This window comes from Camponotus vicinus, unplaced genomic scaffold (genome assembly GCF_025532165.1).
Source record: "Camponotus vicinus isolate PSW18456_S1 unplaced genomic scaffold, iyCamVici1.0 SCAF_3, whole genome shotgun sequence".
NCBI lineage: Eukaryota > Metazoa > Arthropoda > Insecta > Hymenoptera > Formicidae > Camponotus > Camponotus vicinus.
In genome coordinates, this window is record NW_028141967.1 from 14,345,542 (window position 1) to 14,359,912 (window position 14,371).

The following is a 14,371-nucleotide window of genomic DNA, read 5'->3' on the forward strand; positions in this document are numbered from 1 at the left end:
TTATGACTTGCACCGGGTATAGACTGGTCACGACTGATGTGGATCTTCCTCGGGAGTTTCCTTTTTATACTCTGTCTTCGGTTACCTTTTGCATATCTTGTCCTTCGACATAGGCTCAGGTATTCGTTAGATTTACCGGTTCCTTCGTAGGTACATATCTTGTCCTTCGATTAAATTTTAGATTTACAAAATTTGTTTAGGTGTCTAAAGTTTCGATTTTAATGAGTTTATTAGATTGTTGATCCTTGATAATTTAGGTTTCGTTATTGATATTTATTCAGGTGTTTGTGATAAAATTTGTATCCTCGATTTCCTATCCCTCGAAATAGATTATAGGATTTGGTCAGAGATATTTTCTAAATTTTCTCACGTCGGATATTTCCGGATTATTAGGCCCGAGATAAAAATATATCAGTATTGACAAACCCTCGCGGAAGGAAGAAAACGTGGAGTCGACTGGACGTAACAATATGAATAGAGTAAGAAATTATAGTAAATTCATGTATATAAATATCTTCAATATTTAAAAGACAAATTATTTCCAATAAAAAATATCCAATTTTATGTAAGAAATGCAATATATGAATGTAAAAAGAATAAAACATTGATATTTATTTACCTGATATTTAAATTCAAAAGATGAGCAACAATTATATGGCATCTTGTAGTGAAAATTTGTCTATATTGACTAATTTGTAAAAGAGTTGTAAGAGAGTTTGTCCATATGCAGTTTTTGAAAGAATATCTTTCAGATTAAACTTCTCCTTTTCAAATTTTATTCTTTTTGGAGATGGTTCGCAAATATTAAGTATTGGATTTTCTATTTCATTTTCTATTTCCGATTTATTGTTATTTCCTATCTCTATTAAATCCTTATTCTGGGTACGTATTATGAAACTGTTCGGAAACGTTTCCGATCGGAATAATTTAGTTTTCCCCTAGATGTCTTATTATGGACACTCGGATTGAATCCGAAACGATCGGAAAGTTATCGACAGCTCGCGAGCAAGCGAAAAGATGATTTCGATCGGAATAAAGTTAAAGAAACTAATGAATGCTTCGAAAAGTAACCGAAACGAGTGTTTTTACGAAGTGGGCGTGTAATAAAGGTTACGTTATTTTTATAAAATTATGATATTTTATTAATATTCATTCTGCTAAACTGAATTTAAAATAAATTTTGACACAATGGTAAATACAAAAAATTTTTAATATTTTTTAGTTATTTTTAAATTATATATCTATAGTTTTTCTTGTACATATTATTCTACAATTGATATATATAATATTGTATATATAATTATAAATACAATTATTATAAAATTTTTTTTTCAATTTATGTATATATATTAACATTTATATTAATAATTATATAATATATAATATATAATATATAATATATAATATATAATATATAATATATAATATATAATATATAATATATAATTTTATTATATTATTATTTATTATGTACATATACATATAGTGTATTATAAATATTATATAATACATTATAAATGTTATATATATAATATTTATAATGCATTATATAATATTTAAATTTGCATATAATATTTTTAATGTATTATATAAAAAAATATTTAAAAAATTGAAAAATTAAAGATGTTAAATTGAAGATGTTTTCGGTGAACAGTAAGAAGATAAAGTATTTTTTTGTTGAGAAAAATCAATATTTGAGTTAGGATGAATTGATGTAAGTACAGTTGAAGAAGAAAAACACGTGTTTTCTTGTGAATAAGTAATTGAAGATGAAGCTGTAGATGTAGATTGCGAATTAGGAAATGGTAGTTGGTTTTCTTGCTGAGTTAAGAGGGATCGCAGATTGCTTTCTGTTCCACTATGCGGCTAAATAAAAAAATAGTAACATAAGAGATAGAAAAAAAGTAATAAATAAGCAATAATAGATAAAATAAGTAAATAAATTAATGAAATAAGTAAATAAATTAATGAAAACAGAAAATATGTATCATAAAGCGTATTTAAAAACATTGATATAACACATGTTATTTGAACAGAGATATATAGTTAACAAGTTACAATTAGTAATACTAACCTCTGCAGGATCTATTATATTGGAATGGCCCTCTACTGCTTCTTTTCCTATTAAAGCGATTAATCGCTCTTCGATTTCATGAAGAGGAGCTGGGGATGGACCTCCTCCTCCTGTACCTCGTTGATGACTTTTTAACTTGGCTGCTTTACTTTTTACATCTACCCGCCAATCTCTCCATGACTGCAAAACAGATTTCATTATGTCAAAATATCATCTTTTATACAAAATAGTAGTCCAAAGTTACTATGCATTTCTTTTTTAATCTTACTACAGCACTGAGAATCCGAATTAATATTATACATACATTATATACATAATATAATGCAAGCCATACCTTAATCCATTTGTCTGTTGATTTTGTTACACCATTACTAGTGCTATTTAAACGATTTGTTAAATCTTTCCAAAGAAGCGCTGTCTCCTTTTTTGCATCCAAACCTGAGATTCTGTTTTGAGCAAAATCCCGATGCTCTTCCATAAATTGCAACATTAATAAACGTTGCTCCATTGTTGTCTTCTTCCGTTTCTATTAAAAATTAAATTAATAAAAAAATGTAGCAATATTTAATAATAATAAATTTGTATAATGTTTAGTGTAATTATAAAATAATATATATAAAATATATTTAATAACATGTATAAGGTTATCTTATTATTTATCGAATACTTTTAAAATGGATAAATGTAATATGTTTTAATATTTTTTATATGTCTATAAATTATATTTTTCATTATTATAATAATGTCAATTCATATACAGAATATTTCTAAAATAAAAATAATATATTTTACCTACATTTGCCATTTTGCTGATGCCTTCTTCTTTCTTTTTCGTCCAATTTTGATGTAGTACGGCGACTCTGGACCCGGGATCGAGAGCATATGTATATAGATATTTTTCTTCTGTTATGATTGGTCGAAATAGTCCGTTTCGCACGTTCCATTTGTTCTACTTATTTTCATTTTGTATCTAGTAAAACACTCGGAATGTCAATTCCGATCGAAATCTATAATAGCTCAAATACATCGACGGAATTACGATCGGAAACTCGCTAATCGGAAACGCATCTTTCCGATCGAAATTATAAAAATTTCATAATAGGTGCCCTGATCTTCATCTGAACTATTATTCACGTCAATAATTGTGGGATTGTTTTCAATTATTTCAAAAACTTGGACTTGAAGTACTTGGTGAATTTTGCAAATCAGATATTTTACTGAATTTTAAATTCTAAAAAACGATATTATAACAATAAATAAAATATTGTAATAAACATAAAAATAAAAATTTTTTAATATTATGAAATTTGAAGAAAATAAAAGTAAAACGTACATAATCGTTGTATTTTTTATGAAGTTTTATTCGATCTGTAACAGTGGGAATCAATTGTGCAAAATCACGGAAATTGCAATCTTTTAAAAGTTCATTCAAATTTTCTATGCTGTTGATTCCATTTACTATATAAAATAAATGACAAGGACAATGTTAGACAAAATGTGGACAAAAATTAATTCTTAAAGTGAACATGTGTATATTTTAAATTCACACTATTTCATATTAATTATTTTTTTTCAATTTTGAATAAAAAATAATTAAAGAGTTATTTCAATAATTATTTTGTAAAAAAATTGCTAGAAATATTATATAAGTGTTAAAAAAAAGTATAAATGTATCTTAGATTGTTTAAAGACTAAAAAAATAACGTAGTAAGCATTAAATCATTAGTAAGTATTATTAAATCATTAATAAATATTATTAAATTATTTGAGAGAGAGCGAGAGAGAGAGAGAGAGAGAGAGAGAGAGAGAGAGAGAGAAAGAGAAGAAAAAGAAGAAAAGAGAAAGAATATACGTTATTACTAATACTTAATAGCTTACCAAATTGTTTCATATAATATTCTTTAAACACACACAATATAGTCGGAATTTGAAATATCCACGTGTTCAAAATGATTATAGACTTTGTTGGATATTCTTATACCGTATTATATCACATCATGACAATATAGACAGAATATGCTGCAACTTCTTGTGCCAAAACATAAATATGCAAATACGTAACGATCTCAAAGTACTTTGCCATTTATAACAAAGAAAAAAGTACAATAATGGACAAATAAATTTTAGAAAAGAGAAAAAAAATAATCTATACTTACCTTTTAGTACATCAATTAGATCTTTAAGTTCCCAAAGCGAAAGAAGATTTTCCAATTCATTTATTATAAAAATATAATTCAGTGTACAATTCATTAATATATAATTCACTATACAATTCACTGACTTCATGTCTTCGCGATCGTCGACAAAGTGGTCGAAACTTACGACGCATCCTCGCAAGCTCGAGCATGTACGAGCAGGCGATGCGATGTTGCGCATAAAAAAAGGAACACAGTAAATTGATAAAATTTAGAAAGAATAATCTGATTATTTAATATTTATTAAATAATTTAGTAAATATCAACAAATCTATCAAATAATGCTTTTAAAACAATTTAATATTTTGTTACGTCCAGGCCCGGAGAAGGATGGGTCGAAGAAAGGACGTGACACAGATAGTTTTTCCCGAAGTCGCAGCAGGAGGTAAGCGACTCGGGTCGAGCGAATTTTGAGACTCGAAAACAGGTAAACGACTCTCGTTAAGTCGCTATTACTCTGCTTCGAGCGTTCGGTAGTCCCCTTTTTGGTAAAGAAATCTAATCCCTTTTACACGGGGCGGGACCAATGCACGATCTTTAATAATTAGGAATAAGAGCAGGGTAATTAATTAATTAAGAAATTTAGTTACAAATTTTGATTTAACATTTATTTATATAAAAAAAAAATAATTGATAAATTTAGACATAAGAGAAGAATGAAAAAAAATTATAATTGAATGCGCTATATTTTGTGTGTGTGAGTGGGTATGTGTGTTTTCTCGCGGGTGTTACATGAGTACGGAGGTCGTCAGTCGAACAGATTAAGGGGGAATGCTATTTTTATCTTTATGCTCGACTGGAGATTACAATGATTTTTAGGTTTTTCTTGCAAATATAAAATTAATTGTGGATGTGTGTAGAAATTGGAGGGGAAAAAAGAGGATTCCATTAAGTGTCAACGTCAGATATAAAAATTATAAACAAAGAAGAGGGAAAAGAAGTAAATTAAAGATCAGATTGACTTACAGTTTTGCAATAAAAGACATTAGTGGTGGTTGAGTTGCGACTCTCAGTGGACTCTTGGTCTTTAGCATCGAGGATGATGGGATGCTTGTGGCGCTTGTTTGATGACCGAAAGTGTGTGTCCGCATCACGCAAACTGAGTATGGACTGTTAAAAACCAATGACGAACTGAACTGACTGATATGATCGATTGAACTGACTGATCTGAAGTGATTGACTGAAGTGACCGACTGAAGTAACCGACTGAAATGACTGATTGAAGTAACTGACTGAAGTGACTGACTGAAGTAACTGACTGAAGTGACCCAGTGCTCCTTGAGAGCTTCTCTTTTTATACCCGATTCGGTTTACTTTTCCGGTACGTGTCTTATCCTTTGATTAGATTTTAGATTCACAAAATTTGTTCAGGTGTCTAAGATTTCAAATTTTTGTAAGATTTATCTAGCTATTGTTGATTAGATTTGTCAGTTTAAGTCGGCTAAATTCGTCATCGATTTCTTATTTTCCTCCCTGATAAGTTTCGAAATGTTACTATTTCTATTTACAGAGAGAGATCTATGTTGTTTTATCATCGATATATTTCTCTATTGTTCTGCCTGTATTTTTTATCTTCAGATAATTATTTGTTAAGGGGATCAGTGTTGCTTCATTGGTAGCATTTCTTGCGTGTTTTTTCGTGATTACTCAGATATTCGATGACAAATATATATTATTATGAGGCGCGAGAGGCCCTATTTGATCAATGATTTTGCTTATCATTAATCGAATCGTTGCCGCAACTTCGTGAAAGGAAGGAATCGTGGAGTCGGCTGGACGTAACAATTTATTATCCAACTGTTTGTTAATTATTACTAAACTATTTGATAATAATTATTATATAATTTAGTAGACTCAACTAAACGTAAAATATGCTTTTTTAAAATGTTTATAACTATTACTAAATATTTTGTTATTATTATTATACTTGATGATAAAAACTAAATATTAAAAAAAAAATGCATTATTAAATGTATCTCACAGGATTACCGAGATTTTTTTTTTCAGTGCATGAAGCGAGAGTTCGCATAACGCGAATCGAATGTATCTCGATCCGTTTCCGTCGAAAGCGTTTTATCGCGATTTATAGGAAAGTAAGACGAGCATCCGTGCCAAAAACAATCGTGAAATTGTAATATATAACGCTACGCTGTTCCTGTAATAGACGTTTCATAATATCTTTGACGAGCGTACCTTTGATTTGTACGATATTCGCGCTCACGTGGTTTATAAGATGGTCCAAGTTCACGTTCCATCTACTTTAACTTGCAACGCTTTACGCGAATTATTCGCTTTTCTGTATCAGCTGTGAAGAATGAGGCCTATTTCTTTTTTAAAGTTTTTTCATGCCGAAGTAATAATCGTGCATTTTCAAATGGACATACGTTATTGCGATCTGTAAAAATTTTTATCAATTTTTAATTTCAATTTTTCGCAAATCTGTTGCGCGATGCATGATGTCGGAATATGTTTTTTTATATTCGTTTCTTCGAGCGTCTCGTCCTATCGCTTTCGAAATCGTAAATTACGAATGCCACAATGTCACTTTTCGCGTTCATATATTCATTCCTTCTCACGTTATCATATTCATTTTGCGCTTCTTCTTCTCCAGTGACGGACACATTCGCTACTGTTCGGTACTATCGTTGATGAAGATAGAGAAAATATCGTCACGAAGAAACTGCATATACAGGGTGATTCTAATATTCATTATCGTTATTCACAGTCATCGTTTTCATCAAATTTAGAAAGCCTAGTTTAGTAGTGGTATTTAACGGCAGATTGGTAGTAGTTTAGTAGTGGTATTTAACGGCAGATTGTCTTTTACTATTATGTAAACAATGGCATTCATAATTTTTCCTGCTTTTGAACCTCCTTCTAAAAATAACAAAAAATAATTTTACTAAAATTGGTTTAAGCCGCAAATTCTTTAAACAGAGAAAAAAATTTTTATTACCTTCATACATTTCAATATTAGACATGTATGTATTTATAAGGGGCTGGATTGTTTTACATATTGAATTTTCAAAAATTATTGACATGTCATCAAAGAAAGCAGTACTGTTAGAAGCATTTGAAATTACAGAATGTGCAGGAGAACTGAGACATTTGTTTGTAGAAATAGTTTCTTCCATTTCTAAATCGACATCGATTACGATCACTTTCACAATACGCGTCAAATATCGTCTATACATCTAAGCAAAATTATTCGTCAATATATCCTACCAGAATTATTAATTCCTCACAATGTATTCGAACACAATTATCCGAGAGTCAAAATAGATAGAAAAAGAAACATTTTTTATAAATAAAACGCGAATATTATATATATATATATATATATATATATATATATAATATTTATATAATATATATAATTTATAATATTAAATAATATTATACGAATTTTTCTAATAAATAATATTATGTGCAGTCTGTATTTTCTTTCTTAACAGCTGAATTAAAGAATCCGGTCTAATTCCTTTTCAGACTTATTATGAAATGCTTCTAAGTGTGAACGATAACGAGCATAATTTTGCATTTGTGCATTGCAATAAAAGCAACGTAGATTTGACACCTCTCTCGATTCTAGAAAATAATTTTTAATCTGAGTTTTTGATTTCAATTTATGAAACTTTTATATTTACCAGAGTGATTTGAATATACAATACATGAAAAGAGTATTCATCTATATTTTTTAATAATTCATAATTTGGAAATTGACTATCTTTTCACTTCTTACAATATAATACCATTTTATATCTTGCAATTTTCTATTTGAAGACTCTGAAAAAAACATTTTCTTTATTTATAACACTTTAGATGTATAAATGATATATTATAAATATAAGAGTTTGTGTAATTATAGAAACAAAAAATTTAAATGAAGGAATCTTTTTGAATAATTTATACAATTTATAATTTTGGTATGATACTCTAAACATTAATTTCGAAATATTATACAGAATGTTACAAACAAAATATGCAGGGCTTATATAAAAAAACCATATTCACAAAGATAAATAAAAAATTTTAATAAAAATTTAAAACAATATTTTCGGAATTAAAAACTATTTTTATATCGGAAGATCTTATAGCTCTGTCATTTGCAATAATTGATCTTTGCAAATTTGAATATTTGGACTTATTATATATGATACTTAAAAAGTCAATTTTTTTTTAAATTCTCGCTAGGAGAATTTATTTAAATATAATTGCATATAATACGCACACACACACACATATATGTATATATATATAACTTATATGACTTTTATACTTTAAATACATATCTTTGTGGGTCAAATCACGTACCAGACGAAAGGATAAACACAAAACCATGCATTAAATTAGGTGAATTAAACGATAATAATCCTTCATAATTGCGCAGTTCGCACAAATTTATTTCATATGCATGAATTTTACGAAACGCATTTTCTAATGAACGATATGTATCGGCGCTTTCAGCCAACGGTCATATCGCAAAATTTGCCTCTCTTCCAATTATCTTCTAAATCGTCGCATATTTTCCGATATTAAAATATAATTAAAATTATTATCGCCGATCTCTATTGATGCTTCTGCTGCTGCTGGTGCTGATTCTCTTCTTCCTTCTCCTCGTCCTTCTCTTCAATCCCTCTTCAATCTATCTCCGACGAAATATTATTTCCTTGGGGAATATTTCTGTTACCTTTTCTTCCATCTCCTCATTCCCTTCCTTTGTTTCACCGTTATTTCGCAAGAGCGTTAACACGGTATTTTATTCACCACCAGCACCGCCGCCACATTGTACTGTTAAAAATAGAAAATCATATAAATTATAAAATACTACTTATTACTTTTATTACTTTTATTACTTTTATTACTTTTATTTTATGTTCGAACGTAATCTTTACTCAACTGCGAATGTTATAATATAACGAAATAGCTCACTTTTTTAGCGATATTCGTCATAATTTTTTTATTCGCAGCTAATATTCCGAGGAATAACTAATCCCCAAGCGGTAAATTTCTAATGAAAAATTGTAAAGGATCCTGCACAGATCTTATGGAAAATGGCTTCCAGCTAGATTTCGCTGAAATTAAAATATGTTATTGCCCACACCTTCCTGATAAAAAGTGTCAATGGGGACAATCTCCTGAAAGCAATAGTTTAGGAGTACAAAGCTTCAAAGTCTCAATATTAGGATTTGGAGGTGAAGCTAACATACTGCTTAAAAGTTTATTTTTGTTCAAGTAAATGCATATATGTGATGATTAGAGAATGTATAAGTATAATTCGACGTCGGTGTATATATACGGTGAGGAAAAAAGATTTGATTATAGGATATAGTCCTTGACGTTTGGTTTAGTGCAACGCGACGTGAAAGCGACAATCAAATCACAGCGCGTTATCCAAACATCACACAGCGTTGTTTTTTCCCTTGGTGTGCCTCTGTATTTCTCAGATTATTAAATAATACGACTGTTGCTATACCTCATTCTTTTTAAGAATCCCATACGCGAGTCGTTTCTTAAACATTAAAGTGAGAAATGGCGTTACAGGTCCATTGTTTCGTCTGTGACTTTGCAGGTACCCCTAAAATCATGAAAAAAATCAATCGACCAGATTATGAACTACGACGTCAAATAGCCACTGGCTATCGACAAGATCTTCATAAACCTAATACATTCTCTAATCATCACATATATGCATTTACTTGAACAAAAATAAACTTCTAAGCAGTATGTTAGCTTCACCTCCAAATCCTAATATTGAAGCTTTGTAGCTCCTAAACTATTGCTTTTAGGAGGTTGTGCCCATTGACACTTTTTATCAGGAAGGTGTGGACAATAACATATTTTAATTTCAGCGAAATCTAGCTGAAAGTCATTTTCCATAAGATCTGCGCAGGGTTCTTTGTTACATTAAATTTGAACATAAAAATATAGGGAGAAATAAATTAATAACTTACCTTCTCTGTGAGGAGCGTATTCATTTTCCTCATCCTCATCTTTCTTTTTTTTCTTCTATCTCTTCTTCTTCCTCTTCCTTTATCTCTTCTTCTTCTTTTTCTTCTTTTTCTTCTTCATCATTTTCTTCCGTCTCGTGCTTCTCCATCCTCTTACGCTCTTTCTAATAATATTTTAACATTTGAAATCATTATAGAAATATAATTTAAAAAAAAAACTTTTTTTTATGTTCAAATTTTTCCGTTTTAGTCTATATTTTACGATATCGTCTTATCTTGTACGAACACTTCGCTATCGAGGCTACTGACATACGCGTTGTTCTCGGCGCTGTCGTCGTCATCTTCATCAAGAACGTCATCGTCGAGAACGACAACCGGAATCGCCAGGTTTTAATTAGTAACAATTAAATATTTATTTACTCGCGCTCTCGTATTTTTCATCGAAAAATAATTATAAATAAAATAATTACCTCTAGCCAGGATCCAGCTGTGGTTTCCGGAAGTAGAGGATATAGGCCGGTTCTAACTCAGGTCCTCTCAAGGAAGTGAGGTGCGAGGAGATCTCAGTGGAGCGGGGGGATAACGTCACGCGGGACGGAGGGCATTTCGGTGGCGCGGAGGCTGCGGGGCGGGGGACGCACGTGTTGGATGTTTTACGACAAGTATGAATAAAAAACAGTGGTATTCCTTTGAAGAGGATTTTGGGTCTAATCCAAAATCATCTTCCCTTTTATTATTTTATTTTATTTTTTTTAATGAAGAATTGTAACAGCGCCGATGTTCGGCTGCTTTGTGCTCTCGCGATACATCCCTAATATAAATAATTCTAGATTTTTGCAAATTACGCGTCGCACAAATTTATAAACAAATGGCGCCCCAGAATCATTTCTCTCTCTCTCCCTCTCTTTCTCTCTCTCTCTCTCTCTCTATCCCTCTATCTCTCTATCCCTCTATCTCTCTATCCCTCTCTCTTTCTCTCTCTATCCCTCTATCTTTCTATCCCTCTCTCTCTTTCTCTCTCTTTCTGTCATCTCTGTATATTATCGCAAGTATAAACAATATTACCGGTTGATAAACAATATAAATAGCGGTATTCTTTTGAAGGATTGGGCGGATGGAAATACGTGCGAAGAAATTACGTCATGATTTAGACTTAAAACTCTTTATTCTTGTTTTACATATTTTTCTTACATACTATGGACTAAAAACTAAAGCTGTCAGCTCGCAATCGACGAGCTGATGCTTGTTGAAAGCGTCACTCGCGCGTATTACATTTAATACTTCTTTCCGATTTATTACAGTGGACGCGATATTGGAGAATTGCGTAAACTTGATATCAACTGTTTCGGTAATTTTATCCAATCGATCAAAAGTTACATCTATGCATTGATCGAGATCGAACATACGATGTAACGTCGATTCGATCATCATCATGCATACGTTTGAAGATTCGAGACTTATGAGTTTGACGTCGTTAATCGTACGAACTCTCACTGTTAGCAGTCCAACGCTTATGAAATTGTAGTCATCTTTAGAGTCGTTTCGAAGGAAATTTTGAATATTGCGACGTTGCTCGTAGAGTCCCTTCCACGTTTCGAGAGATAATATCAGTTCCTTTCCTCGATGATCTCCTATGGCAATCTCTACGTAACTCGGTGGACTCACATTGATACCAATTTCGAGGAATTTGAATTCCGTAGCTGTCAATGTGTATCGTCTACCTAGTATACGAACCGCACGATGCTCCAATGAAATGCTACAGAAAAAATTAAAATTAAATAATAGTAATAATACAATTTGTAAAAATATAAAAATAGAAAAAAATTAAACGAAACTTACTCGTCACATTTGTTCTCAAACGATGGAGTTTTATCACGACTCGGTACGTAATTATTCACGCATCTTCCGATGCCGCTGCTGCTGCTGCCGCTTCTTTCGACGTAGTACATTTCTCTGAGGTTATAAAAGTGAACCACGAGCGGTTAACGCGACACTGATCGTACAAGAATTAACTGAATATACATGACGCTCATCTTCCAAAAGTATAATGTGGTGGGCGATCAATGCTTCTAACGCTTTGAATTTTAGGAGGAGGAGACGCTCAAACAAAAAAATTCTTAGAACCGCAAGGAAAGGTCTAGGGAGGGGAAATAAGATATAAAACATATTAATGTTTACATATTTTATTTTCTTGCAATTCTTTCTAGCGTTGCGATCACCAGTTAAATATTTTAAATACATTTTGTAATGCGCAATTCTTAACATGTTTTCCACATCGCATACTATTGGTAATATCTAATTTATTTTGAGACTCAATATCTTCATAGTCTGTCTCCAAGGTTTCAATAATATATGAAATATATGAAATATAAAAAAATACAAAAAAATCTTTATTAATATTTCTTTTAATAGTATATTGTATCACACACACACACACACACACACACACACACACACACACACATATACATTTTACATTTTACATTACATATTATAAAGGTATTCTATAATGTGTGTCCCCATGGCAGTGTATCGGTGGTTTCGGGTACGATATACCGCTTGTCGTCCTATGGACTCAGAGCAATTTTTGTCTCTTGGATTGTATATACTTCGTGCAATTTAGATCGTATACAAGACTGTTGTCGCGTCATTTCAATTTTATTATACAAACATCACGTGTAATCGTCAAACGTTATCGTTCTCGCGACAACGTTGCTCTTGATACCTTTAACCTTCTTCGTGTCTTTCTTACCATCGACTCGTAACGCGTACATTTTTGCTCTGAGTCCGACGAATTCGGAATTATCGTGCCATTATTTTCATCTTTCATTAAGCCCGACTTTTTTGTTCGCGAGCGGTATACCGTACGCATTGTCTATCGCATAATCACTTGTATCAAATCGGTTGATGTCGCGCTTCATGTTCTCGTACACGTCTTCGCATTCAATGTGATATATCAAACTATCTGTGTCAGTGTACATTACCCGGCATTTGTCGCGATACATTGGCATCATATACTCGTGATGAAACTCGTACAAACATATTTTGGAAATGTCGAGTATGCACATACCTATATAGATTGGTTTATAAAATTTAACCTCAAGTTTACGCAATTCCACAGCTATTAAATTTTCTGAAAAGACACTTCTACTGTGGAAATTTGGTTTTGCGATCATTGCTTCGGCACCGTACCGCCCGTCCCAGTGTGTTATGAGTTTAACATCTACATGATTACGCACATTTTCCATCGTTTTGGCAAATATCGCATTGTTCATCAATTTATACAAATTTTTCTCGAAATCATTTTTTGCTAATGCTCTAAACTGTGTATTGAGTTTAATATAATTGCGAAGACATGGAGATTGCGTGAATTGTAATACACGATGTATTTTTGTAACGCGAATGCCGTGTCGCGTACATTGCTGCAGATTGCGATAGTGTATCACGTAACGCTTCTTATCATGTAACGTTGCAAGAAGTTTATCTTGCCACTTGCCGGGCGGCTTGTCGCGTGTCGGACAAAACGGAAGGTCATTGTGCGTATCGTGAAGATGTTGCGGATAAATCTACCTCGAGGATATAGTCTGTAGGCGAATCTAGCGCGATAGATGACGCGTCAAAATTAAATATGTCATCGACCCATCGAAAATCGGCATAAGGCAACGGCTGACACATTGCCCATCCGTACAAGTTATTTACATCGAAATACATCAGTATGACGATGGATTCGATGGATCGTACGACTCCATGTACTTGTTATTAGCACGAACGTATCTATTGGAACACTGGCTCAGACCGCCGCGTATACCACGTTCGATAAACATAACCATGTCGATGTCGATAAGCAATTCGAACGTAATTTTCGTATGTTTCAACATGGCGTCCCACGTGTATCCGGGGAGAGTATAGTAATACGCGGGGTCGAGTCCATAACTTTCGATACATTTATCGCGAAAGTTTTCAAAAATATCGGCTAATTACAAGACATTGATTTTGAGGTACAAGTCGCTATATTCGCCCAGCGTTCGAATGGAGAATCGCGTCTAGATGTTCTCGGCGTGCGCGTAATCGCTCTCGGATATAGTGTCGCCGGTCAAAGAACTACACTCATTTGCAAAAAAAATCATGCACCATGAAGGAATTGTCGGAAT

The 14,371-nt window shown here is 32.0% G+C and overlaps 1 protein-coding gene and 1 pseudogene across 1 annotated transcript; both read right to left on the reverse strand.

The window, feature by feature from the left end:
* Positions 1-1,626: 1,626 nt before the first annotated feature.
* LOC145969097 (uncharacterized) lies at positions 1,627-3,108 on the reverse strand. Its single transcript, XM_083094954.1, has 4 exons — positions 2,871-3,108; positions 2,409-2,600; positions 2,075-2,254; positions 1,627-1,866 (listed from the first exon to the last, which is right to left on the reverse strand). The coding sequence occupies exons 1-4, from the start codon at positions 2,877-2,879 to the stop codon at positions 1,627-1,629; spliced, it is 621 nt and encodes a 206-aa protein (XP_082951080.1). The 5' UTR covers positions 2,880-3,108.
* An 8,131-nt stretch (positions 3,109-11,239) lies between these two features.
* LOC145969098 (uncharacterized) lies at positions 11,240-13,201 on the reverse strand (annotated as a pseudogene).
* Positions 13,202-14,371: the final 1,170 nt, after the last annotated feature.